This window comes from Leuresthes tenuis, unplaced genomic scaffold (genome assembly GCF_036924035.1).
Source record: "Leuresthes tenuis unplaced genomic scaffold, fLeuTen1.0.hap1 SCAF_7, whole genome shotgun sequence".
Lineage (NCBI taxonomy): Eukaryota > Metazoa > Chordata > Actinopteri > Atheriniformes > Atherinopsidae > Leuresthes > Leuresthes tenuis.
Window position 1 is genome coordinate 17996995 of NW_027325361.1, and position 27399 is coordinate 18024393.

The 27399-nt window shown below is 42.5% G+C and overlaps 1 protein-coding gene across 1 annotated transcript in view; it reads left to right on the forward strand.

Moving 5' to 3' along the window:
• The first annotated feature begins 528 nt into the window (after nt 1–528).
• The window catches only part of atf6 (activating transcription factor 6), a 29933-nt gene continuing 3062 nt past the window's right edge, over nt 529–27399 (forward strand). The window contains exons 1-15 of the mRNA XM_072389641.1: nt 529–743; nt 1584–1660; nt 1957–2035; nt 2198–2295; nt 3014–3137; nt 3472–3675; nt 6299–6462; nt 14432–14617; nt 14801–14892; nt 16289–16429; nt 17973–18068; nt 18171–18273; nt 19133–19206; nt 19800–19911; nt 23527–23611. Coding sequence (XP_072245742.1) covers nt 644–743; nt 1584–1660; nt 1957–2035; nt 2198–2295; nt 3014–3137; nt 3472–3675; nt 6299–6462; nt 14432–14617; nt 14801–14892; nt 16289–16429; nt 17973–18068; nt 18171–18273; nt 19133–19206; nt 19800–19911; nt 23527–23611 — 1735 coding nt within the window. The 5' untranslated portion in view covers nt 529–643. The remainder of the gene's footprint in view (nt 744–1583; nt 1661–1956; nt 2036–2197; nt 2296–3013; nt 3138–3471; nt 3676–6298; nt 6463–14431; nt 14618–14800; nt 14893–16288; nt 16430–17972; nt 18069–18170; nt 18274–19132; nt 19207–19799; nt 19912–23526; nt 23612–27399) is intronic.

Consider the following 27399-nt stretch of genomic DNA (forward strand, 5'->3'; position numbering starts at 1 on the left):
AATGTAAATTCTGTCACCAAAATTTCCCCTGAGATGAATCGTCATACTTCATTACTTCAGAACAGACTGTACAGAGGACATATTGTGCACCTTCGACAAGACGAGCGTGTGTATAAAAAGGGCAATTTGACAAAACAATCACAGCTCAAGGTCTACACATTTGTTTGATGTATGTATTTGATACTTTAAAACATTCCTGAGAAATATGAGAAATCAGTTAGAATCATAAATTTGAGAATGTTCAAGTAATGTCTATTCGAGTATATCACTGACCTTGCCCTCACTCTTAAAATCTTTAAGAGATAATTAAACTTTTAAGTCATCAAAATCTTGTTGAGTCACTTTACTTATTCTGCAACAGGTCATGAACTCAGTGACACTCTTTTCACAAAGGTCAACCAAGCCATGCCGCAGAGCCGGCAGTGCTATCTTGCCCTCTTGTGGCCTTCAAAGACTACACTGGCTGCACCGTTAGCTCAAGACAACGGTCCCTCAGCGGCACCCGTAGAGTTACAGTAAAGACAGACGTGTATTTACGCTTCAAACAGGAAGTTGCACACAGAACAGCTTCAAGCTTGTTGGTGATGCGAGTGTCTGCGTTGTCGTAGTTCGTGTGATAAGTCACTAATGAATTCAGAAGAAGATGTCATCCGACCTAATGTTAGACTTCGGAAACCGTCAACAATACCCTGAGATGGAGAACGTGGCAGACATAATCTCTATCGACCAAGGAGGAGAGTGGGGTGAGGACAGCTAGTTCTTTCTAGAAACACACACACCAACAAACAGGGATAACTAAAACTTGTTGTTAGATAATTGATATCGTATCTAAAGGTTCAGGGTGAGATATTGCGTTTTAAAACTAACGTAAGTAAACCTGCGTAGGTTTTAGGTCCATGTTTGTTTTGGTTTTCTTCAAGTCACAGCTAGCCTGTTAGCATTAGCCAAGTGTGGATGCTGGGGTGATGTAACATGTTAGCCTGAATGTGAACAAGAGTCAGCACCGGACATTGAACACCTGTCGTCTAATATGCATTTAACACCAGTGCTGAAAAGGGAATACTTTTAAATAAATAGCATTTTTTTAAATTCCTTATTCCGTTTTGTCACTGAGATGACAATGATTGCTGTATCAAACTATTTCTACTGCCTTAAGGTAATAATGTCGGGCTGTGCTCTCAACATACAGCTGATGTTACATGTCATTTTACAACATAATCCTTCCTTATTATTATGCTTGTTCTGTGCTCGTTTTCTGCACACATCTTGCAGGCTCTTGCCAGCAAAACATTAGGAGCTTTATAAAAATGAGATAAATAGGAATTTCTCAGTGCCTCACTCGGGGGATGAAGTTTATTGTCACATTTAAGTATCTCAACTTATCCAAATATTACTTGATCTACCTAGTTAACCTAGTCAAGCAACCATAAACGCAGGACCTGTAGATGAACCTCTTGGTTTTAATTCAAAATGCAATAACACCTGTTGTAATATTCATATTTAGGAGTCTATCGTTTCCCTCCTCACTAAAAGCTAAGAGCAGTTTTATTCATTTTGTGTGCCGTGTGCTCCTTGTTATGCAGACATAAGCCTTTTTGACGAACTGGATACTCTCGGAGATGCAGATGAGCTGCTTGAGGCCCTCGAGAGTGCCGGCTATGTGAGTATCTCCTCATTTCAGTAGAGTTTGAAATTCACATGCACTGATTTCATCCGTGTTTGCATGTGGACGTAATGGAAAGAAAGAGATGCAGAAAACAGCATCGCCCAAACCAGATTGTGTAGATCTAAACAATTGTTGGCAGTGACAGACATATATTTATTTAATGTCTACACACCTGGCTCAACAGCATATAGTGAACTGGAGATTATACATTTGCATTTACTCCAAATCTACATTTTAATAAAGGTCCATGCTTTCAAAAAAATGAAAGAAATGTGTGTTTGGTTTCTCAGTCCTACGAAGAGCCACATCTGGATTTTGATATCAACATTCCCTCGTGGAACGAACTTGACTCGAGCAGCACCTGCACAGGTACAGCAACAAAAGTGTTAAATCGGCGCATCGCATTATTCATTCCTGCTTTTTGACTGAAATTAATAAGATGCAAACGGTGGGAGGCATAAGGCTTAAGGTGACGCTGAATACGCTTACGCACAGCATATGAGACATTTGCCTTTGTCCTTGTGCATCCAGATGGTGAGCTAAGCGCAGACTCTCTGTCACCGGCCCACACTCTGAGCTCTGTCCCTTCTCCTGCCTCCGTGGAAGCCTTGTCTCCATACACCTCACAAGTAAGACACTCTGCTCAGCTCGACTGTGCTCTTCCTAGGTTTCTGTATCGGAATTGAAATTCCTATGCAAATTGTCCTGCCGTTGTTCCTGGCTGCACTTGCATATGCATCCATCTTTGAATGCAGTTGACATGTAAAAAAGAAATGTTCAACCAGATGGTTTTCAAACAATGACAGCTGCCCTTTTCTTTTTAGTAGTGAAACACACACACACACACACACACATTTTAGACACTTATTAACGAAAGCCTTACACACCTTGTCAGACTAATAATTAACTGTCCATCTGAGCTGTGAGCCAGCCCCTCGTTAAAAAAAGGTGCTGACAACTTCATCCACATTAGCATAATTTAGCGGGCAGATGTTTTCACAGTGCGTCAAAACAAGGACAAGGGTTCCATCTTATTCTAGCCCAACACAGTCGGCACGCATTTGTCTGCTAATCATCCTGACAATCCAAGGACACATTTGTTTACTGGGAAGTCTTTGAATATTGACAAGGACACACCATCCATTCTTGTAGCTTGTGTCTCAAACACACACGTATTGCATAGACAGTTTGTGGCTTCACATAAAGTCAGAGTGCTGAGCTGCACATGAGAGGTATGTTGAAATAGATTTCTAATGATTTACTAGAGTTGTATTTGTGTGCACTCGTACTTAAAAGAGTTGTCCACGAGATGCAATGATCTTAAGTTGGATCTTTTTCTCCATCCAGGATGAGGCTCTGTCCCCGCTGTCGCAGCCCTCTCCACTTTCAGTTTGCTCAGAGTCCAGTGGCTTTTCTGGAGTCTCTCCCCCAGCTAAGAAAGCTCCAAAGAGGACCTCTCAGGTGACACGAGGTGAGGCAACGTCCACATCACATGTCTGCTCATTTACCTCTAATCTACATTTGTGCTCTTGGTCCATAAACCCGGGGAAATTTTTGCACCACAGTGTGGGTTAGCGGAATTTTTAAGATTTTGATTGGAAAAACAAAACAAACAAAAAAAAAGCCTAATCAGAAAATGGTTATAGTGTCCTCACGGGCAAGACTAACCGTAACTGTAAATGTAGACTTCTTTTCCTAAGTTATTAATGTATAATTCCAAAAATCCCATTTTTAAAAATGTTTTCTTTTTTTTTTTTTATCTCATCCCATCCACCCCTTAACATTTAATTACACACACTCTCCAGCTAAACCGATTCAGCCGACCAAGCGGCCGATCCAGATTGGCCCAAAAGTCTCCATCCAGCCCAGGCCGCTGATCACGGCCGTACCCTTGGCTCAAGCAGCAGCTCCCATGCAGACCAAGACCATTATCATCCAGCCCCTGCAGACCACAGTGCTGCCCATGGTCAAAGCAGCTCCCATCAACATCCAGCCAGCACCCCCTCCAGGTCAGAGCTCACACTGCAGCACGTTGCCCATGTCGCCTCTTATAACTCTGTGTTGAATCAGACATTTTGATGGGATTCAGATTTAGTTTTTCTTTTTGCAGTTTGGGCACGATATTGTATTGAGGTTTTATTACTTATTAGTTTTGTTTAGCATTCACATTCAATCAGACATTTTGTTGTGGTTTTGTCCAGTAGATGGTGCCTTAACCTTACTTTTTGCTCCTCTGTGAACTTCAGTGTCACATGTCGACCTGCTTGATTGTGAACATTCTTCTCTCTTTTTCTTTTATATATTTATTTGAGGGAATGTTTCTGGAGGGGGCATCGACAATTCTAAACGTACAATCAAAAGATTTTGCATTTATAACTTGCATGTGAAACAGAACGTTTTCTTGGGCTGCTGTGTGTGTGTGTTTCACACATTCAAGTCATCATTGGTGTTGTTTTGGGGTTTCGTTTGCCTCGTTTGGTGTGTTACTTTAGCAGTGTCTCGGCCAGTGTAAACACGTATGTCATTGCATGGTCCCTTAGTGGGTGGAATACCTGACCTCTCTCATAGTGAATTTGAACTCGGCCCTGCTTTTTGCCCGGGTGTTGGCCAAGTTGGAAGATCATTAAGGCCGAGGCATCCAAGTGAAGCTCCCCAAATGGATGTCAAGTCAAGCCTGCTTATTGTTGCACGTCCTGCTGGTTTGGAATCTCATCAATATTCACTGCCGTGGAGCACAGTCCTCTGCATCAAAGAGGTGAAAGAAATTAGATGTGCCTTTTTTGTTTTTTTTATAGAGTCAAACCGGAGCATGCATTTATTTCTTAGAAGTAAACAAGCAGGTGTATCCAATGCTTTTAATTCCTTTAGACTTTCGGCCTCATTAATTCTTCCAGCTGGTGAACTTGGACATAGGACAAGGTGCTTGAAGGCCGCATATTCATTAGCAGAACGAGCCAACACTTCTGCATGATTAGCATTGACAGACTGTTTAGCATTAAAGAAGGTGGCTGGGTCAGTGTGAGGAATGGTTCCTTTCACTGCCTGGACCTGGAAGGGTGCGCACCGCTCTCGGAGGCTTCTGTATGGGCCGCACATTAACGAACGTGGGCATTTTGTCAAGGTTCATTTCTTCAGGGCCTCCGATGGGGGAGCACGTTTTTGTTTGTGTGTTCAGGCTCATAAGTCACACACACCTCTCAGTTTGGAATGTGGAAGTTTAAGAGCACAGGTCAAGATGGCAAACATCTTCTCCACCTGTACTTTAAACACAGAGAGTCCCGTTAAAGACACGGGGTTAATGTAGGTCACCAGAGGTGGGGAGTGGTTGGAGGAACTGGACTGTACCATCTGTAGCTGGAGGCTCTTAAAAAAAAAAAAAAAAAAGCCAGAAAACTGAGGCAAATTCCAGCTTGTTTAGAAAAGTAGGTTACACACTGTTTTATAACACAGTGAGTTACATTTAAAGTTTGTGAACCCTTTAGAATTGTCTGTACGTCATGAAATTACATAACTCGTAATCAGAGTTTTACAGAAGGCCCAAGAGAGGATAAAGAGAGCTCAATTAGACAAAAGCACGCTCTCCACTAAGGCCATTGCTGTAGTTTGCAACTTTAACAAAAATGATCCTGATTCAGAACACATTTTTCTCTGCTCCAAGCCTCTGCCAAGTCTCAAGAAATTTGGCTTTGTTGTTTCTGCAAAACCTGCTAACAGACCGACAAACACCAGCAATCACATCCTCTTCAGGGTTTACCGCCCTTTTGGTGGAGGAAGAAATCCAAGTGAGATGTTATACTTGATCGTTTGTTTTTTTTTAAGAAATGAACAATCCAGCACGATGCATGCGACTGATGGAGGAATGAGAACCTTTGCTCAGATCAATCCGGCACATCGGCTTGGAAGGATGTTAGTCCAGCCTTTCCATCAGAACAGCTTCAACTCTGGGATGTTTGTTAACTGTCAACGTGTCTAATGTCAGGAATTTTATCTCGGTCACACGGGAACGACTACTTTATCTCTCTTTAACTGTACTTGATCAAATTTTCATCTTGATTTGGATCATCGTCACTCTTTAGATTTAGCCGACGACTGGATTTTTTTTCTTTAGAGTTTATTGGCATCATTCAGAGTTCTTCTGTCAATAATGAAATACTATCCTGACCCCACACCCAGTAGAGCGAGCCCAAAGCAAGATAGTTTTCATCGCCATATGGCCAATACTGTTTTAAGCTATTAAACAAGAATGCGTTCCTCTCTCCAAATGTGATGCTTTTCATTCAAACTTCTCATTTCACCATCCTCGAGGTTCACATAGACTTTTCCATTTGCAAATATGCAATATAGGGTAACGTTCTTCAATTGGTAATTTGTCCAGTTTGGCTCTCATTATCAGCTTTTAGGACCTGTGTGAAAATGTGATCTTTTAGGTCATGTTAATGTTGAGATGTGGGACATTTTAAAGTATTTGCAAACATTTAGTCATCACTGCAAATTGTAACAATGAATTTGTGGCACATATAGATTCACATATACACATATTCACTGTTGTGTTGGTCAAATTGTAAACTGCCCATTGAGTTATAGTTCAAACCTGGAATTTGAGCTTGTGTATGCGCTGTGTCTCTCACTCAGGTCATCCCATTGTGCTGTCCCAGCCGAGCCAGTTGCTGCAGATCCAAACACCACAGGCCGCCTCGGGCAGTGTGGTTGCTATGCAAATGCTTAAGGACAAGTCTGCCCCCGTTGCTGCTCCTCCGCTGGTTTCTGTTACTCGGACCCCTTCGTCAGACGATGATGTGAGTCAATCAACTCTGAATTATTAACACTCAGCGGAGAAATACAAACTTGCGCTTCTCGGCCCTCATTTATTAGCGTTGCATAGAAAATGTTCTAGATTCCTTCTTGCTAATGAATTAGCAATGTGTGAAGAACAAAAAAAAAAAAACAGCAAAAAAATCAGTATTTATCTGACATTCACTCAGAGAACATACTCTATTTGACAAACATATTGCTCTTTCAGCTTGTTGATCTGTCCAAAGCAAACTGAAGGTATTTTGTGGCCACGGAAAAGGCAGCGTCCAACAACAGGTGGCATAATCCAGCTCAGCGGCGGTTAGGAAACGTCAGATCTGTCTCCTATTTTATGTTGGAAAGTGCCGGCGGGCGAAGAAATAAATCCAGGGCGGAATAGCTTTTGTGCAGTTGGTATCTCTCTGCATGCGTGTCCCAAATCGCAGCGTAAGTCTAACAGGATCTCTTTTAGGAAGATTAATCTGCTCAGAAGCCACTCTTAAGGCAGCGTGCACAGTTTACTAAATCTTCTGACAGTGGCACATGATTCATTTTCAGTTACCCGCCCGTCACAGGTGTCCTTTGTACATTTTGACACCTACGATCATTTCTGTTTTCAGTGTTAATTTGGGGAAATAAAGAACACGTGTGGTTGTCGACATGTAAATATTCAGCACCTTTTTTTTTTTTTCTTTATGGGATTCAGCAGATGCTAATGCTAATCTGGTTCCACAAGCGTAGCCGATTCACTTTAACCCATTTTTGTAGGTGAAGAAGATCAACCATCCCTTTCTTTTTTCATCTCTGTGTTTATAAAGACGGCACCGCATGATTAACTGTGAGTACCTAGTACGTGTTCTCGAATCACCTTTTTGAAATGGGAGTTTATTTTCAGCTACACGTAGAATGTGAGTTAAGGTCTGACAGACATGTTATTGCTCAAACAAAAAGCCTCGTCACGATATGTTGGACATTTTTGGCTCCAGTTAAAATCGCAATGATTGATCCGCTCCTGGTGGAGGATTGTATCTCTCTTGTTTCTGTTTTCCCGTGTATGATTTTTAGGCTCACAAGCTGATCCGAAGGTTGACTTGTTTATTTTTTAAGTTTCACTTACTGACAACGTGCCAGTGACCATTTCACAGCACAGAGCCTCTTCAGGGAAACGTGGCCTGTATGCACAGGCACGCAGCTGTAAGATTATGAGTCGCCTGTGCAGACATGCATGCAGTATGTACCTATGACAATGCGGTTGCCATGGTCACACTCTGACTGGATCCTTTCCAACTCAAACTCCCTGATCGTAATTGTTTTTAGAATTAGATTTTATGAACCATTAACTTCGTTTTGGCAAAAACTCTGAAAACAAAGTGTCGATTTCAAAGCATTTATACCTGTTTTCTAAAATAATGAACATATTTTTCCCCACTGAAGTGAAAGGTTATTACAATTCATGGACCCTGACAGTCAGTATAGGCGATAATTACCGTGTTTTTTAAATTTTTTTTTTTTATTTGAGAGCTCCAGCCCATGAACCCAAAATTCTGATTATTCTTCCTATCCTTCAAGCATCCTTTTCGTCTCTACCTCTCAACAGTGTGTTTTGAAGCAGTGTGAGCATAACACATGTCTCTTGGTGTGGATATCTGTGGGTTGGATGCTTGCATTCGGGGATGATGTCAGGACAGCTGCAGTGAAGAGAAAGATTCACTCAATATGTCCTCAGCGCACACTCTGATCCCCTCCAGTTGCTGTAATGACAGCACATACACATTTAAACGGAGATCTCATGAGGTGCAGTTTGCTGCAGCAGAAACTGCTCCGTCCCATAAAAAGCCAAAAAAAGAAAACTCAGTCGTAGTTTGCTTCCTTTATTCTGCATTCTTGTGGTCGCTCGCAGCATCTTTTAGTGCGTGCGTTCTGGGAGAGAGTCGCTCTCATTATTTTAAGTACACGATGGTTGTTTGTCGGCATGTCTGATGCTGTTTTCTTTGTTTCAAAGACTTGAGCTGCAAACACCTCAATAACACAGCCTGTCTCGCTGTGTTTTTTCAGCCTCGTCTGACTTTCAGGGAGTTGGGAAACATTATTCTCCCTCTGTCTCCTTATTTGTTGCGAGAGCAGAGCTTTAACATTCAACGTCTTTCATTCGCTCTCATTATTGACTTAAAGCACATAATTAAACATTGCAGGGGCTTTTAAATTACCAAGAACTACCTGTAAACAGTTTTTTTTAATGACTTCATCGCCGCTGAATTGAAATGACATACACGTGAAAGCGATACACGTGAAATTGAATAACGCTGGTTATGGCCTAATGTCACAAGATTTTGTTTTATTAGTCCAATTCATCTTGACATTAACAATATTGGAGCTCATCCAGTTGTGTTGGCTATAAACGAGTGCGGAGGCGCACTTTTGGTGCCAGACCAAGAAGGCAGTGTCAAGGAATTCCAGACCCCAGAGGCCAAAACAAACACGCCTCACTGCCATTTGTGAAGCTAACCAAGTCAATAAAGTTTACAATAGGTTATTAAAGGGGATGGTCTGTACACTTTAATTGTAATGGGGGGGGAGTAAGACTGGAGTGAAACAAGTGGAAGTCTAAAAAGATATATTTAAAGTGCTTTTGAGAATCCAACAACATGGGGCTTTTTCATCTTTTTATAATGCTGGAGAAATATACGGCAGAACTCAAGTGACTGCCATACAAGCTACGCGCAAAGTCTGTGAGCTTTCTGTCGAGCCAATTCACGCTGTGTGAGAGCGTAATGCTTGCGCTCGGACCCACTGCAGCTGTGTTCGACTCACTCAGGTTTGGCTGGCTGTTGGACTTGTAAAATGCCTGTTAAAGATGGCAAACTTGTGCCAGGTGTTGCTGCAAGCTGTATCACCAGTATGCCTGTGCGTTGTCACCGTTCCTGTTTTCCTGGACTGTATTTTTGGCCTATAGTTAGCTCATAGAAAATCTGGACGTTAAAACGGCTGTTAACGATTACATGCTGCAGGCAGGTGTTGTCAGGCAGGATGAAGCGTTTTGCGACAGCTGTAAACAGCCATCAGGGGATTGGGACTGTGTACTGTAATGGGCTCCTGCACAACCTGGGATTTAGCAGCGTGTGTATGATGCTCTGTGTGTGTTCTAAACCGTGAAGAAGTCCAGCTTGAAATCAGAGGCCTCAAGAAATCCTCCTATTAGTTGGATGGGAGGCTTTACAAAAGGAGACACCTGGAGATATTGAGCATGTTGTGACTCTTTGGGGGAAATGAGAGCCTTTACATTGCCTCTGGAAGTATGTGCTTTTATTTCTTCAGTATCTGCACATTTCCAAAGCTGGAGAGCTGCTGGGCAGTTTGGTTAAAAGTATTACATCTCCTTAAAACATTGCATCACTCTGCTCAGGCCTCTTAAAAGTAGACCTTTTATTCTGTCCAAGGCCCTGAAATGAATACGCTAATCAGATTGGGCGTCTTGAAAATCGGTTGAACGTTTCATCCCTCTAAAGTTTGAGTTTGTGTGTTTTATTTCCATGTCCTTGTTTTCTCCGGATATAACAAACGATGTTCCGAACACCTCATTTGCTAAACAAAATAACTGAGCGTGTGGAGTGTTATTTCACCTGTGGAGCACATTCCGCACTTATTGTACTTTATGGCCCACAGCGAAATCACCGCACATTTTCACCCAGCCTGTTGAATAGAGCGCCTCCCAATGGGATGGCTCAGCAGTTGATGACACACTTCCTTCGCAAGCCTCGGAGATTCAGAACCGACAGTTCCTCAACGGCGCTGCGAAAGTCCGGTGTGGTTGGCGCTGTTGCCCAGTCGCGCTTCTTTCCCAGCCACTTCACATGTTTTCATCCATACATGGTTTGTTGAGAATGCATTCCACTGTGAGAATCACCTCGTGGCACAACCATAGAATCGGTGGCACTCACACACAGCCCTGCTAAGTATACCACCTGCTGTCTGCAGTTGTCCACTGTATGTTTCCATGGGAGCAGCTGGGAGCATGTACCCTTCCTCGTTGACTTTTCCCACCAACACATAAACAGAGTTTGAACCACTACCAGGGTTAGCCTCTCACCCATTCAAGTCTGCTTGGTTGAGAAATGCCCCGCTGCCATTTTTTTTGCCCTCTGTCCCACATTCTCGTCTTCAGCCTCATTGTGAAGTTCCCCCTGCTCTCCACTCCCTGGTAACTGCTTACTTGCAGCGTTCCCAGGCTTAAGCTGGTGGCACGGCTCCCAGATCCGAGCTGGGAGACAGAGGGGTTTCTCAGGAGACAGAACACAAATACAGGGATCCAAATAACTTAATCACCAGCGGGGCTATTTGGCTCTGAATTTTAGAGACTTCCCCTGAGGAGGGTGTTTGTGTTTGAAGAGGGGCAGTACAGGGGTGGATGGTGGGGTGGCTGGACAATGAAGGTGTTTGGATTTGGGTATTCGCTGCCATGGGTTGTGTTAATTTGGGAGAGGTCGCGTTGAGATATGCACTGTTTGGTTTTGCATGCGGGGCTTTGATTTCAGTTCTCAACTCACTGACGTAAAGTGGAAAGAATGATTATTCGTCGATCCTTTTGTTTTTTATATGCATATCTAGTGTTTGTGCTAATTTGTTAAAAAAAAAGAAGTGAAAAACGCTTCGTATCATCTGTTTATTTACAGAGTGTTCGAGGTTCTTATTACTACAGTCATTAGAGCTGGTTATGGCTGAACTTGCATCCAGTCATGGAAGACCTTTTGTTTATGTCTTTTATGGGAGCCCGAACGGCACACTCCATAAACACATCCTTCCTCTCTTACAGAACAGAGACCTCACAGGCAAGCCCTTAATCTCACAGAGGATTTGAAACGTTGACATTTTCAAACAGGAGCTTAATCGTGTGCACTTTAGGGCTGTTTTGGGTAAAGTTAAGTCTGAGATCTGTTGCTGCTAACCTCGCAACAGATCTCGAACATGCCGCTTTGTTGCGCTGTCGCCGCGGTAAACTGAGGCACCAGCAGAATAACAAAGTCTCTTAGCTTTCATGTCAAATTCATTTTCCTTTCCTCCATTTCTTTTCTTTCTCATGCCAACATCTACAAATTGAATTCTCTTTCATTTGGAAAGTTGTTTGTTTCTCTGTGGTTTTCAATATACTAAGGATGCTCTGACCTTCTCAACCGAAGCCTGTTACGGGGCAACATGAGCACTCGGTGCTGGAGGTGTGTGCTTGGAGCTATTAAGGGTTCATATCCATGTCTGATGACATCATCTGATGATGTCAGCAGCACAACTCGCAGGCAGATGTCAACAGTTTTTGTGTTAAAGGCTTTGTGTTAACGTAGTTGCTTTTGAGTTTGTTTTTTTTTTCTCCCAAAAAAACCCACAAAACTAGAATCTTAAGATATACAGTATGTTCAACATAAAGTAACTGGCATATGGATTCAGACAGCATTATGGAAACGATTACTTCTCAAGCTCTGCAACTCATGTTTATATTTCACTGGAAAATATACACACGGCTCTCGTTCCCCCTTCCATAAATTAAATAACTGCATCTCACCACCATCACTGAAGCAGTTCGATCCCATAACATCAGGAGATGACAGGAGGCAACACAGGGGCACATTTCACTGAAGCGGGTAACAAGTGACGCTGCACCCGCTGTTATTAAATGTCATTACAAAACAATTAACTGTTGGTATGACATGCTTTGTTTTTAAGGTTTTATTCATTTATTTGGTTTATTATGGGACAAAAGCTTTACAGTTCAGTGGTTGGGGACCCCTGGCCTACACAACAACAAAGGGAAATGCTTGGATTGTCATTTCCTCAGTATAAAGTATGAGTATATGTGTTGTTAGCTTGGTGTGTTGTTCATTTTAACAGAATTCTCTGTGTTCCTGGCTGATATTATGTCTTAAGTATGACCGGGTCCTTATTGTTGGTGATTTTAATATTCATGTGTGCTGCCCTGACAACCCACTGGCAAGAGATTTTTTGAAACATTACTGACTCTTTTAATCTGGTGCAGTCTGTACTTGGCCCTACACATGAACGTGGTCACACACTTGATCTTGTTTTACCTCATGGTTTGCCTTTTTTTTTTGACGTGGAGATCTGTGACGCTTTCTTCTCGGATCATATGCCTGTACTGTTTGAAGCTGCTGTCTGCCGTCACCCAATTAAACCTCATGCTCCTGCTCGCAGGTGTCGGATTTTTAACTCACTTCTCGGCAGCTTTTGAGCAAAACTGGGTCATTCCTGTGTCGGGGAAAGGGGGTACAGAGACTCTAGATTCATGTTTTCGTGACACCTGTCAAACTGCCATAGATATTGCAGTTCCACAAAAAACCAGACAGCAAAAAAACCTTATCGGAGCCCTGGCTAAATGAAACAACCTGTGCTGCTGAGTGTCGGAAAGCTGAACGAAAATGGAAGAAGGAGAAACTGTAAGTGTCTTTCCAGCTATTGAGGGATTACTGGCGTCATTACCAGTGCACCGTGAAAGAGGCCAAAAGAAAATATTTTTCTGATATTGTGATAATTAACAGCCACCAGGCCCGTGTGTTGTTTAAAGTCATAAAGTCTGCACTGAATGCACCACAGACTGTTGGCCTTGAGCCCTCCCCTGCAATGTGTGAAAATTTCCTTCAAATTTTTATTGATAAAGTCGCTTCGTTGCAAGCTCTTGTTTCGCCTCCAGCCATTGACCCTTCAGTGCTGCTAAAATGGACACATTTGAACCTTTGACCCTGCCTTTTGTTCAGAATATTGTAAAGCACTTGAAACCCTCGGGTTCTCCTGCTGATATCATCCCTTCATGACTTTTTAGAGGTTTTCCAGACGGGTTGAACCTTCTTTTTTTTAAATTATTAATAGCAGTCTGTCCTCTGGCGTGGTCCCTATGAATTTTAAACATGCCATTGTGCAACCCTTATTAAAGAAACCTGGGCTGGATCCCAATGTGCTGACAAATTTTAGGAATATTTCTGAAGTGCCTTTCCAGTCTAAACTCCTAGAAAAGATTTACTGTCAGCTCGTGGATTTAAAAAAAAAAAATTTATTTAATATTCTTGAGATTTTCCAACCCAGTTTTAAAACATTGCACAGCACAGAATCAGCGCTTTTAAGAGTTTTTAATGACATCTTTTTAGCCACTGACTCCGGTCAATGTGTTGTTCTTGTACTTTAGATTTAACTGCAGCATTTGATACACTGGACCACGACATTCTGATCACTCGCTTGGAGCAGTGGGTGGGCATCAACGGCACAGCGCTTAAATGGTTCAGATCCTACCTGTCAAATCGAACCTTCTGTGTCACCCTTCTCGATTCTGTGTCCTCCACTGCTCCCCTCTCATGTGGGGTACCACGGGGTTCTGTGCTTGGCCCTCTTTCATTTTCCCTATATTTATTACCCCTTGGTTCTATCCTAAAGAAACACGGCATCTCTTTTCACTACTATGCAGACGACACCCAGCTCTACGTCCCCCTCACAAAATCAGACTCCTCTGTCAAGCCACTCTTAGACTGTCTAGATTACATTAAAGCCTGGATGTCTTTAAATTTCTTAAATTTGAATGAAAAAAAGATTGAAGTCATGGTCTTTAGTGGCAACTCCAGCTCCATTTATTAAAATGTGCTTTATTTTGTACCATGATGAAATCATAATTATCTTAAGCCCTAAGCTGTTCCTACTAAGCAAGAACACCCATGTAAATGTGTTTTTTTTCTTGTGCTTCACACGACAGTTATTAAACCAATATCTTTTTACCGAATGCCATAAGAACATAGATAAACATGCCATTCTAGTGAGGGGAACCTATGATCTACATCTAACGGGTGGCCCAGAGAGACATTTCATTGTCCCAATAACTACTTCACCTTCCTGTTTGGATATATTTTAGGTGTCTGAAGGACTGAATATGTGACTTAACACGAGTCGTGACTTTTAAAACACGTAATTCTTGTTTTTCCTCACTAGTCAAAGTTGTCCCAGAGGCAGCAGCGCATGATAAAGAACCGGGAGTCCGCATCGCTGTCTCGGAAAAAGAAGAAGGAGTATCTGCTCTCACTGGAAGCTCGCTTGAAAGTGGCGTTGTCGGAGAATGAGGTGCTCAAGTGTGAGAATGGCAACCTCAAGAGGCAGCTGGAGGGTCTGCTGAGTGAGGTGAGAGGCGAGCGTCTACAGCTCTGCTTATCCTGCCACACAACTGACATTTTTGTGGAGATGATGGTGCATGTGTTGAATTACAGCAAAAGTAGCACAAGAAAGTAGAGAAGAAGAATAAAAAAAAGTATGGTTTGTTTTTACAAATGTTTTGTCATGCATTTCTTCCCTTTCTTGATGCAGAACACGCTATTTAAGACGACAGCACCCAAGAGGAGAGCCGTGTGCCTCATGGTGGTCCTGGTGTTCCTGGTGTTTAACGTTGGACCAACGAGGTGAGTGAAGGACGGTGAACGTCTGTCTTTCCCTCATGTGTCCTTAACACAGCAACTTGATTTGGTGTCTGGTGGCTCAAATTCAATTTAAACAGAGAGCTCTGATGATGGCAGAAACTGTAGCTGCAGTGGAGCGCTGCAAATGCACGTGTGTTTGATTACTGGGGGGAAAAAAAACAAATGGCAATCCCCATGACTCATGGTGGGAATCTTTTTCATGTAAGACTTTATGCAGGAAAAGCTTTCTGGAACGTAGTGCATAACTATTCCCATTTAAGAATTATGTTCCTTTTTTTTTTTTCTACATCCAAAAGTTCAATCTTCAGAGACTTTGTTGCGTGTCGAGTTCTTTTCAGGGTAAAACAAAAGCCTTCGACTTGTTTGGTTTAACACTGACACGCTTGGCATAATGTAAATTCATTGCATTAGTGAGTGTTTTTCAGTCCAGTTAATGGTGGTAGTCTGGTGCTATCCCGACAGAAAGTGATCTAACTGGAAAATAGATTGATAATTAGTGGCTCGGCCATGCCTCACTGCTTTTATGCGTGCACTGCTGTCCTTTCATGTTGCTGCCAGATTTTCGAAGACCCTGACTAATAACCGAAGACGCTTCTAACACTGTTCGGGTTTGTTGCAAATGTAAACACTTGCCACTTGTAAAGTTAGAAGGAGGTCAAAAGTATAAAACATGTTCATGTCTCTGTTTCTCTTACCTCTGCTTGTAATGATAGCAGTTCTGACCAATTTCCGATTAGTCATTTGAAACTCCGCTGGTGGAAAAAGCCTCGGTTCCACCCGACTAGCATAGGGATCGTGTAATTCCACAAAACCAAGATCACAGTTCTTTTATCATAATCACAAAGTCTGACCTGTCGTGTCACAAAGAAATGTTTGTTTTCGGTTGGGGGAAAAAAGTCCTCCACAGAGATGTAAACATCTGCTTTCGAGTTTGTGATTGTCTGTCTGTGTTCTGGGCTGGAACAATACTCATTCGTTTCTTTTCTGGAGCTCAAACATGAATATATTCTTGTTGCTCAAGAAACAAATGAAGTTGTGTGATGTTAATAGTTCTCGCTGTGGCTGAGGTCTGTGCTTGTACATATGCTGCTGTCTGCATTTTTTATTTATTCATTTATTTTTTTTAGACCTTCCTCTTGCATAAAGTGTCTGCCTTGTGATCAGATTGCTTTGAAATGAACATGCCACCCAGTGTAGTTATATTTCTTTATGTGTGTGTGCACAAGAGTGCTTTTGATTGTGCAGTCATCCAAGTCCAGCACCTTTTCTTTTTTTAAATTAATTAATTTTTTTTATAGAAATGTTCTCTTTAAACCCAAGGGTTCTGATGTCACCCCGCCTGTCTGTTCCCTGACACCCTTGCTGTCCGTTTCACCAGTCTGTTTCAGGGTGGCTCCAAACTCGAGGTTACTCCCATGCAGCACAGTGGCAGACACCTGTTGGGTTTCTCGTCAGAGGCAGAAAATGAGTTGACAATGGGTCCCCAGCCCAGCGGCAGGCCCTCTGAGATGCCAGACAGGTAATGTGCTGAAACCACACCGACATCCATCACATCATTTTTCTTTGAGTACTAATGGCAAGAAACCAGGATGCACCTGTGCCTGCTCTCGGTCTGAACTGCTGCGGCTCATTTCGGCATGTGTAAACATGTGCAGCAGCTGATTAACAACTTTGTCCAAATGTCTTCTTTTTGAATGCCTGCAGGCCCCTGGCGATGTTGGCCAGTGCTTGTGCTTTGAGAAACTGGGCCAGGCCTTGTTTGACATTAAGCTTTATATTGTTAGTAACAGTCTGTTTTTGTAAGGGCTTATATGTTTGTGTTTCTTTTCTTTTTTTTTTAATATACTCCTGAGGCCCAGCAGTGTCATTTGTAAATTGCATAAATAACATATCTGTTTGGCACATTGCCTGGACTCCTATGTCAGGAAAATTGTGTTTTGCAAGGTGGTCAGAGAATCTAATGGCTCCATGGCATAACTAGCCTGTGTTGTGGGTTAGATCTCTGCGTAGGGTAAGTAACATGTTAACGCAAACCATTCATCAGTAGTATCGGGTTTCCCAGCAGCATTTATCCAGAGCAGGCAGGAAGGAACACATTAGCCTTTACAAAAGGGGTGACGGTACCAAACGCAGCAGGGAGAAGAATGACGGAGGGGGGACATGTGCAACCTAATCTCGAGGTCCCACTGAACAGGAAGGTGTGTGTGTGTGTGTGCTGGAAGGATAATGTGGGCCCCTCAGTTAGAGTTATGATCAGGCCTGAGTGGTCTGACATGCTGTCTCGCGGAACTATTTCCAGAGCATTTAGAGACGGGAACATGAGGCAAGGCCAACCAGTTGGCTCACATCAAGGAGGCCCATGGGAGGAATTACGTCGATGGCATACGTTTCCTTTCAGGTGGGCTCTGACTGTGGACAGTCTACATCAGCACCTCAAGGAACGTAATTATTTACACTCGGGAAGGTTTTACAAATGTAATTAAGGTGAGGTAGCATCTGAGAAGGAATATCATGCAATGCCGAGTGCTCCTAATCAAGAGTATAGCTCGTGTACCCAGCATCTGATAACAATTAAGACTCGTGGGCCGATGCTTTCATCTGTCATCGTCAGGCTGGATGCGACCTGTTGGGTGCTAACACTCACTTCTCTTCAGCATTATTATGGTAATTGTGTGGGGGATTTATTGCGTGTGTCTGCACTTCCTTTTGTGGTGCAGGCCATCGTTTCTGTGCATATGTTCATTGACTGAAGCTCCGCCGCCTCCCAGCACGTGTCAAGCAAAAATAAAACCGATTCATGTAATTTATTATAATTGTCATCACATTCGAGCCACGCAGATTCTCTCTTAGGGCTTTTTTTTTTTGTTTTGTTTTGCCTCCCCCTAATGAATTCATCATGGGCCTTTCACCCACAACAAAAGAGTGTGCGGCCATGTTGGCTCTCACTCTGCATACAAAGCAAATCTCAACATGTGGGAAACAGCAGATTATTTGATATTCTTATATAGCTGTGTCTTAACAGATTAACTCATAGCTTCTCTGCTCCTTTCATTCTGATTTAGCACTGAAGACAAAGCCCTGATGGTGGTGAAAGATCCCATCTTGCGCAGACCACCTCCCCCCTGCCAGCCTCCCGTTAACAGGACCAAGTGCATCGAGTGAGCAATGAATTTGAAGCTTTTCCACTTTTGTATAAAACCACAAAATCGCCACAATTCGTACTTGCGACGAACAAAAAATGCATTGTGCACATTCGGCAGGTTGGCCCACGAGTTGAGGGGTTGGGTTCATCGTCATGAAGTGCAGCAGACCAAATCCAGGCGCCCGAATAACGGCGATCACAAACCTGGCAGGAACATTCTGGTAAGACGTCACAGCAGCATATTGTCGAAAACAGGAAAAACAGGCATATAAACAGGCATGTGAATTGATCTGATGCTTATTGCTGTACACATTGCGGTACTTGTTTAAAAAAACAAAAAACATTTATTTCTCAAGTCATTCGTATTTTGGCAAGTCAGAGCCTCCTTTTCACCACCATTTCACCTTCGGTCACGCTTTCCCTTTTTCTGCCTCTCATTTCTCTTTCTTGGACAGAGTTTAGTCCAGCAGCCATGAGAACGTAAACACAACACTTCGAGGGGAGCTGTAGGATTAGTGCCCCCCTGCTCTTTTTCTCTCTTTTTCTTTTTCCAACAGATCTGTCACACCAGGTCCAGTCTACACAGACCTGACCAGTTAATGTACCCATTCTTTAGACCACTATAAACAGCGGATGGATGCCTTTACCTCTCGCTTGTGTTAAGGTTTTCTTTAACCTTTCAGCCTTGAAACCTCGCTGCAGTTTTAAGTGAGGGATTCTGGGACTTGGTTGTAAGGCCTCTAATTAGCTTCTTATTTGCACTCTCGCTAATTTGAAAGCTTGTACATGGCCCCACGTGTACGGCACTGTTCACCCCGTCATACGAAGAGGAAATCAATTCCCTCCTGTTGATGAAATGTGTTATTTTAGGTTTTCTCTCTCGCTCTCTCTTCTTAGTCATTATAAGTCACATCTAGAAATGAGACATTTTGAGACGGAGGTGTGTCTTTATCTCTGGGAGTGTTTAAACAACAGTCTGTTACTGTGTTAACCGTGTTGTGAGGAGTGTGTTCTGCTGTCTTAGATAGTTACTGGGTGTGATGGCAGAGATTGAAGCTACTTCTGTCTGTTCTTCCCTAGGAGAAAACTGAGAATAAGGAGGATGAGAGTGCCCAAATAGTTTCTGTCCAATACACAGAAACCACTGAGAAAAAGTGAGTAAAGGCCTGTTACGTTCTGTCAGGTTTACACAGATAAGCTCTTTAGCTCTTTGTCTCTGTAGCATCGCGTAGATCTATGATATGAAGACATTCATCCTACCCGTTTTTGTTTGACTTGCAATGAACGACTTTACGATGGATTGAATTTCAAAGCTGACGCTTGCACGCCACTTTCGTCCGTCAAATTTTTACTGTGTAATGTAGCTCCGACAAATGGATTCAATCCTTCTTTTTCTTTGAGCAGAATGACAATAACATGGCTTTTGTGACCATATGACAAAGGCTGTGCGCCAGCTTTTTGCCTCCACCGTGCATTATGGGATCAAATTGTGAAACCATAGTTTTTGTTTCATAAGATTGAATCATTTTTCTTCCATCAAAGGATGGAGTGCGAGACTGAAAGACTCATCGAATAAGACTTAAAGGCCAAATATAACACATGACTATCAGCACCCAATTAGAAGTGAACAGGCTTGATCTGTAGAGCAAATACCAGTTAATTCACAGGTTCTGTCTTTTAATTGTGCTTTTTAGAAATAAAAAGACATTGTCGATGTCGTTCAAATTTCTCTGTAACTCCTCGACAGGAATCCAGGCAGAGAGCTGCAGGTATACTACGCACCGCAACACATCTACAGCGACTTCTTTGATGAGCTCAATCGTCGCGCCGACACTTTCTACGTGGTGTCTTTCAGAAGGGTAAGTCTCAGTTTGCTCGAACTTGACTCCGAGTTGACATGAGAAATCGTTTTCTGCCTCACACACACAAAAAAAAAACAGTATTTCTTATCACTCAGAGAGCCTTTGAGTTCTCTGAGCAATGTTGAGCTCTTCAGTCCTCAGGATTACTTTGGTAAGAGTTTTGAAGCATGTGGTTAAGAAGACCCTTTGTCTCCAAGCAGGTTACAAAGGGTTGGCAAGAGTTGGCATGGCAACAGTGGGGATAATGACGTACCCGACCCCCCCGCAGGTCGAGCAGCTTTGTGTTTGACTGAACAGTGCGAGTTTTAAACTAAAAGAAGCATCGAACTTTGTGCCTAAAACTTTTACAGAACAAAACTCCGTTTTCTTTTGTGTCCTCGACACGTTCAACATTGATTAGTAAATAGTTAAGTTCGATCGTTGCCAAGTTGTTGATCAAAGCTTTCTTGTCATTTTAGACGTTTGAAAATTTTGGAAAGCTGATGACTTGATAATGAATTATTTATTTTCTGGATCACATCACTACACTGAAAAGTTCAAAGCAGTATCACCATAATCTCCGTTTGTTCGAGCAACCATCAAAAATCTCTTATTTTTTATTTTATTTTTTTAATCAATTGTCCAAGCAGTTGCATATGTTTGTTTTGAGGGATTTATCATGTTGTTCTGCTTTGTGAAAGTCGATAATCATCACCTTTTCCATTTCATGTCAACAAGACGCGTCTTATCTTGTTTATAACATGCCTGCGCTTCATTGATTGTGGATAGGACTCACTTTGGTTTTGATAGATTGGTGTTCTGAGAGCAAAAACAACCTTTACATAATTAATAATCTTTTCCCACATAAGCCAGTTATGTGGGAAAAGATTATTAATTATGTAAAGGTTGTTTTTTTTGTTGTTGTTTTTTGGCTTCAGGAAAGTTTTGGTATGGTGCTGGGGAATGCTTCATGCCACCCCCTTGTCAAAAAGTGCTGCATTCACATCAAGATTGACTACACGGCTCACAATGTGCTTACTACTCATTCCATGATTAACACATAACGCTTACTGGCAGCAGACGGTGTCCAGTGTTCATTCTTATTATTCTTATCTGAGCTACAGTTTAACTGGGGATACACACGTAGCCACAAGCGTTTCTCCTCTTATTTTCTCAGTAACCAGGGCAACAGCTTCTGCCAAAATGATTTGACGCCTCAAACATAGTTACGACACCAGCGCCTTTTTAAATGACAAAAAAAAAAAAAGCACGTCAGACATTTTGAACTTAAGGTGCTCAAACAGCTGCGTTAAAAGGACTCTGGGAAAAGAAAGCCCTGGATCATTATGAACTGTTAAAAAAAACGCTGTGCCACTGAGTTAACCTAAGCCCTCACAGAAACACTAAATGCTGAAAGAAATAGCTTTGTAAAGATTTCAGATTATAGGTCTGTACGTCAGTGTGACAGTTTTTTTTTAATTATTATTCTTACTGCACTTTATTAGCTTTCTCGATTTATTTGCCTGTATTTTGTTTCCTGGGTTTCAGTTGTGTGTGTGTGTGTGTGTGTGTGTGTGTGTGTGTGTGTGTGTGTGTGTGTGTGTGTGTGTGTGTGTGTGTGTGTGTGTGTGTGTGTGTGTGTGTGTGTGTGTGTGTGTGTGTGTGTGTGTGTGTGTGTGTGTGTGTGTGTGTGTGTGTGTGTGTGTGTGTGTGTGTGTGTGTGTGTGTGTGTGTGTGTGTGTGTGTGTGTGTGTGTGTGTGTGTGTGTGTGTGTGTGTGTGTGTGTGTGTGTGTGTGTGTGTGTGTGTGTGTGTGTGTGTGTGTGTGTGTGTGTGTGTGTGTGTGTGTGTTTGTCCGTGCCTCTGTTTTTGGTTCCAGTTCCTATGATGTTATTACAGAACTGCCAAAGCTCTGGATCAAATTTGGAATTTGTTTAGATTAAGCCAATCACCACCGATTCTCACTTTTATCCCTCCAGGCGAAAATATTTAGCGGAGTTTATCGTGGCCTATTTTCACCCTCTCCAGCAGCCGCTGTCACTCACTCCAGCACGTTGGGTTAAGGCCGGGTTAGACAAACCGGCATGTTTAGGCTAAAGTTACCGTAGGTCTTCATTTGTCCCACCTGCCTTTCTGTTTCGGGGTGGAATAGAGTGACGAAATCAAAGTTCTTTTCGTGTTGTTTTAGCATCTGTGACCTGATGTAAGCGTGCATTGAGGTGAGGTCGTGGAAACACTGCTGGCTTTCACCGCGGATCCTGTCCAATAAGGTTCAAGGAAATTCCAACTTTTGTCATGGCAGCTGCAGCTTGTGTGTAACTTTGACAATCTGGCCGGTCCCCTGACGATGAGTACTAATGTGGCCGTTGCTTTCCGGCCTCTTTTTGTCCTCCGGTCAAGGACTCCCTGTCGTACTTTGCATTTAATGCTGCCTGTGGTGACTAATTGCTCATCCTTTAGGCCTTCCAATGCAGGGAGCGCATGACACCTAGTGCTTCTGTCAGAAAAAAGAACAACGTTAAGAATGAATTTACACTGATTGGTCAGTTTAAGTAGTGTTTAGATAAAAGTCAAGAAGAGGAACTTTTTAAAAATAAAAATTCGTATTGCTTTTTCACGCGTCTGTTATCACTTTCCCAAAATCCGACCATTCCTCTATCAGTCATCGCTTTTACAAGCTGTAGAGGATGTGCTGCTTTTTTTATTCTCTCTCTCTGCCTGCATTTTTATGTTTCCTAAAACAGAAGTTACAGATTGGTCAGCTGTGATCAAAATGATCTCTGTATTTATATTACACATTAAATGACTAAGTTGTCTGCTTTTCCAGCTTATCACCCAGGTGTTATACACTCATCCATCAGGGCTCGTGTTGGACCACGACTCGCATCAGTCTCCACTGACCCAAAGGGCTCCCCGCTACTCTGCAACAGCCCTGCTTTGAATTCACTGATCGTATAATTAGAATGTGCATACGTGTGCGCTTTTAAACGCAGGATGTGTTGCCAACATTCTATCACAGTTTTCCAGGAAAACTCAAAATGCCTCAAGGAATACCTACAAAACGAAATTTTCAAGCAGATAGTGTCATGGAGGTGGCGTATGGTTCAAGCACTTTAATGTGAAATTTGTTTTCATAGGGATTTAAATGTCATTTCGATCTCGGCCTCCTCGTGCTGTTATGAGAACAATAATTGCTTCAAGATGGGGCACGTTGAGTTTATTAATCGTGTTTTAAAAGGTTGCAGTGAGTGGTATGAAGAACAACGCTACACTTGAATATTTTGTGTCAAACCCGTTGCTTTCTCTGAGTGCATTCGTTCATGTGTAACAGACGGGATCTGAACTGTTTGGCTTTGGCTCAGTTTTCTGATAAATTACATATATGAAATCTCAAACTCTGTGTGTGGTCCTTTTCCTTCACGCGGTTAAGAAATTCCAAGTATATCAGTACCGACACAAGTTTGAGGGGCATTTTCCGCCTGTTAGCTTCCCAAAATGGCTGCAGCATCGCTGATGTGCTTAAAGTTGGTGATGCAAGCTATAAACTTGGCTCCAAACTGATAAACACGTACTGTCGTTTGGCTACAAGTCAACTGTATTTTCCCTGCAATGACTATGTATTCTATGTTCTCAGGATCATCTTCTACTTCCTGCCACCAACCACAACAAAGGAAGTCGGCCCAAGATGTCGTTGGTGTTGCCCGCCATGAACATAAATGGTAAGTGCTGCAGCACAGACATAACAGTTGGGGAGTCAGGTCACTCAACGCAGTGCGACAGATGAAAGGCGAGCTGGAAGGAGATTCAGAAACACGTCTCCCCACAAGAATGCATTACTGATGCTCTGAGACATTTTTAGGGGGAAAAAAAAAACCTTCAAGGACTAAAATGGAAAACTTATTGCCTTTTTAAACTTATTTAGGGGGTCCTGTCGTCTCTTTGAGGTAGATCTGCAAACAGAATACTAACAGTTAAACTAGGCTTTTTGTCCTTTAGCTTCCAAAATGCAGCAAAGCCAATCTCATCCAGGCTGTTAAAGTACATACTCTGCTGTAGGTCGCTCTCAGGTGCTGAACAATGATTGGTTAAGGTCTGAAAAGACCACAGCAACATTCACCATTTAGAGTGAATGGCATTCACTGCAGACGATGACACATCACCATCAACACTGCAAAATTAGTCGGACTGGGAAACACAACATCCATCATTCCCCCGGCTGTTGTCTGTATTTTCTGGGGTTGCGAAGTTGATATATTTGTTTTAGCTGCTAAGATTAATATGTGACATTGTGAGTCCTGCGCATCAAACACCTCAATGGAAACAGACCGCATTAAGGATTGTTCGTGCAAACTGAAAGGTACCCCTTGTGACACCTACAGCAAACTTTAAGTGCTTGAACTTTGTCTTCTTCTTCTCTTGATTATATGCTTTATTAGTTGATACTGGGGGGAAAAAAGGTCTCTCTGTTCAGCATTTATTTCAGGCGTTATGTAGCAGGAATGTTAGAATTCCTCATTTAAGAATGATCTTACATGAAAATGTAAGTACTTTGGTTTAAGAACACATGACAGATTCATACTTAATGGTTGTACACAAGTGATGAAATATGAAATGACTGCCCGACCAAATTCAGGCCCACTGATACTGCTCGCCTGACTTCATATTCTCTCGAAGGGTGCGCTCACCGTCCACAGCTTGCCTTAGTGGGTGGCAGTCTGAGTGCGCTTGGTTTCCGTTTTTTTACCAGCCCATTTGAGAAGCAGTCACCCGTTTACTTGCACGTCTGCCCTCAAAAACAAACGCACTGGAAACATTTTAACAGTACCTTTGTCCACTCGCTGGACTTTCTCCTGGGCTTTTATTGCAATATTGGTATTTTGCTAATCATAGAAGGAAAAAAAACAACAACTTGTTCTTGATTTTCAGGAGCTCATCCAACTTTTCCTCCATGGCTCTCAGATCTGCTGGATTGTCCTTACATCGTGTGAAAGTCGGGTCATTACAGTAGTCTGTGGAAAGGGGGTCTCTGTTAATAAAGTACTCGGACTTAATTTACTTAATGGAGCCTGTTTTTCACAAAGCGACTTGCTCCGAGAGATTGTAATAATTCATTATGTGAGCTGGTATGAAGACAGCCTGTTAGTATTGGCAGTTTAACTGGCATTTATATCAGGAATAATCTTGTTCTTCTGCTATCTGCCTGTCTGTCTTTGGCAAAGCACAAACAACAGTTTAGATTAGTGTTTTATCTGACCCTGTGAGGAGGGAGTCATGCAATATGAGCCCTTCAGTCAGCAGAGAAGACTCGACCGTTGAGATTTTTTTTCTTCTTCTCCCTTTTCTGGGAGAGGGATGTTGGATAAAGATTGATAAACATTGTTCTTGGTTCGTCTTGTCAGGGAGGAATGTTAGGGTCCATGCTGGTCAGATGGCTTGTTGAAATGGCAGTAAACAGTGAAACCAAGACTTTGCTTTCGGCTAATTGTTGAAATGGCTCAACAAAGGTGGCATTCGTGGAGAGATATCAGGTCGGGATAGCTTCTGCTCCAGAAAGATCATTTCAATTGGCATGATCTGTCGTGGATTCCTGCAGTAAGTTACAAATTCGAAGCTCTGTGCTCTTTTCAGCCTGCCTCAGATGTTAGTTAGATTGCATCGAGTAAGCTGGCCCTGTTTTTTTTTTTTTAGAGACGGTAAACCTCAGTTGTTTGTTGGAATATAACACAACTACTCCTTCTGGTAGTTCCTCTTTGACGTGATAGTGAGGATTGTTGTAAAAAAAAAAACAAAAAAAACAAGCCAACAGAGGCTGACAAAGCAGAAGCTGACTGTGATTCCTCTGCAGCACGACACATGCACACTGCAGCCTCCTCGCAGCCCCATGTGTCGCACAGATGACAGCCTTCAAGTAGCATTTCAGATTTATGCTGTCTTTGTTTGAAACTTTGAAGTGAGTTAAGTGCAAATGTACATGTTCAAGTGGTCGACATCCTTGGAAAAGTAGAGGCACCGTATTCTTTAGGAAGCGCGATTGCCCCACAGTGGAAGATAATTCTCTCCAGCTTCCTATTACTGCTCTTCTTTAGGAATGCCTTCCCTCTACAGCCACTAAATGGTTTTCATCTGGAGAGGGGTGGATAGACTTGGCTAATCAGCGGTGATCATCTGGTTCATCTTTGTCGATAGCTGAACATCGGAGATGGACCTTGATGTAAGCCCTCGTCTGTGTCTGTTTCACCTCATGTCTGCGCTTCAGAGGTCCTGTTAAAATTGCCTCTTTGAGTCGCTCAGAAAATGAAAGCCACTGGATCCTTATAAGGACTGAAGGGTGTGTTTACTTAATGATCTGAGTCTGAAAGTGGCTCAATCAAGTCAAAGCGACATGTTTGGATGTGAACGGGGGAGAGGAATGTTTTTGGGGGTGACATCATTTACAGGTGGATCAACTGAGGGAGGAACGCACCACGGTCTATTTTTACCTCTCTGGGATTATACGTGTTCATTGTGGCTAACGGGCAGCTTTCACTGGGAGTTCAAGGTGCAACTCAAGAACACTGACAGACCTGGGGTTCAGACTTTCCTCCCCCTCTAGTGTAAACAGAACCTCCCCAAGCTGAGTACACCCGCACCAGCCCAAATGTTTAAGCTACGCCATATTGCAAAATACAATAATCTTAGATATAGAATTATGTGGAATGTTTTAACTCGAATGGTGCCCAAAAGGTACATTTTTCTTTTGCGTACTTTTAGATTGCTCATCATTTTCCTGATGGTTCTGGGTAACCAGATAGCCAAGTAGTGTTTCATCACGAGAGCTTATGCCCCGAGCAGCTGGTCACGTTTCAACTGGGCAAATTACTCGCTCCGCCCCATCTCTGTCAATTCAGACACGACAATGCTCCAAATAACTTTTTTCGTTGGTTTTCGTTGGCCACTATTGGCTTGTACACTTAGAGAAAAGAGAAAAGCAGTTTTATGAATTCAAACCAAATATTAGCAGAATGTTCTTTAGTAAAAACTTGAAAAAATCTTAGATTATACTTCTGGTTTGTCCCCATCCGTGACCTTATGTTGGGATACGGTGCAATTTGGTGCCGTTTTGGTAAATCATTCAATGGACAAACTGGGGCAATAAGTTTTGTTAGTTGGTCCGACTGCTGTTTCGAAGTCATTAGACTTGCTGATGACTTGCTTCCTTCCTAATGTAAATGGGGTTAAAAAAAAAAAAAAAAAAAGCTTCCTTCATGAAAGTTTACTCAGAGTTTGTTCCAAACTGGCAGCCAACATCCCACTGAGGTGCTCTCTCAGGTTTCCTCTAATGTGTTGTTGCCAGACATTAGGCCCTTATCAGCATACGCCAGCTCACTGTGTCGCTGAAACATACTGGAATGTTTCCAGGTGGCACCAGTAAAAAGGGGGAAATAAGGCCATGCAGAGTAGGACGGTGGAGTTGGCAGCCTCTTCAAAGAGTTACTATTCGAAGGTGGACATTGTGGCTGCGTGCGTT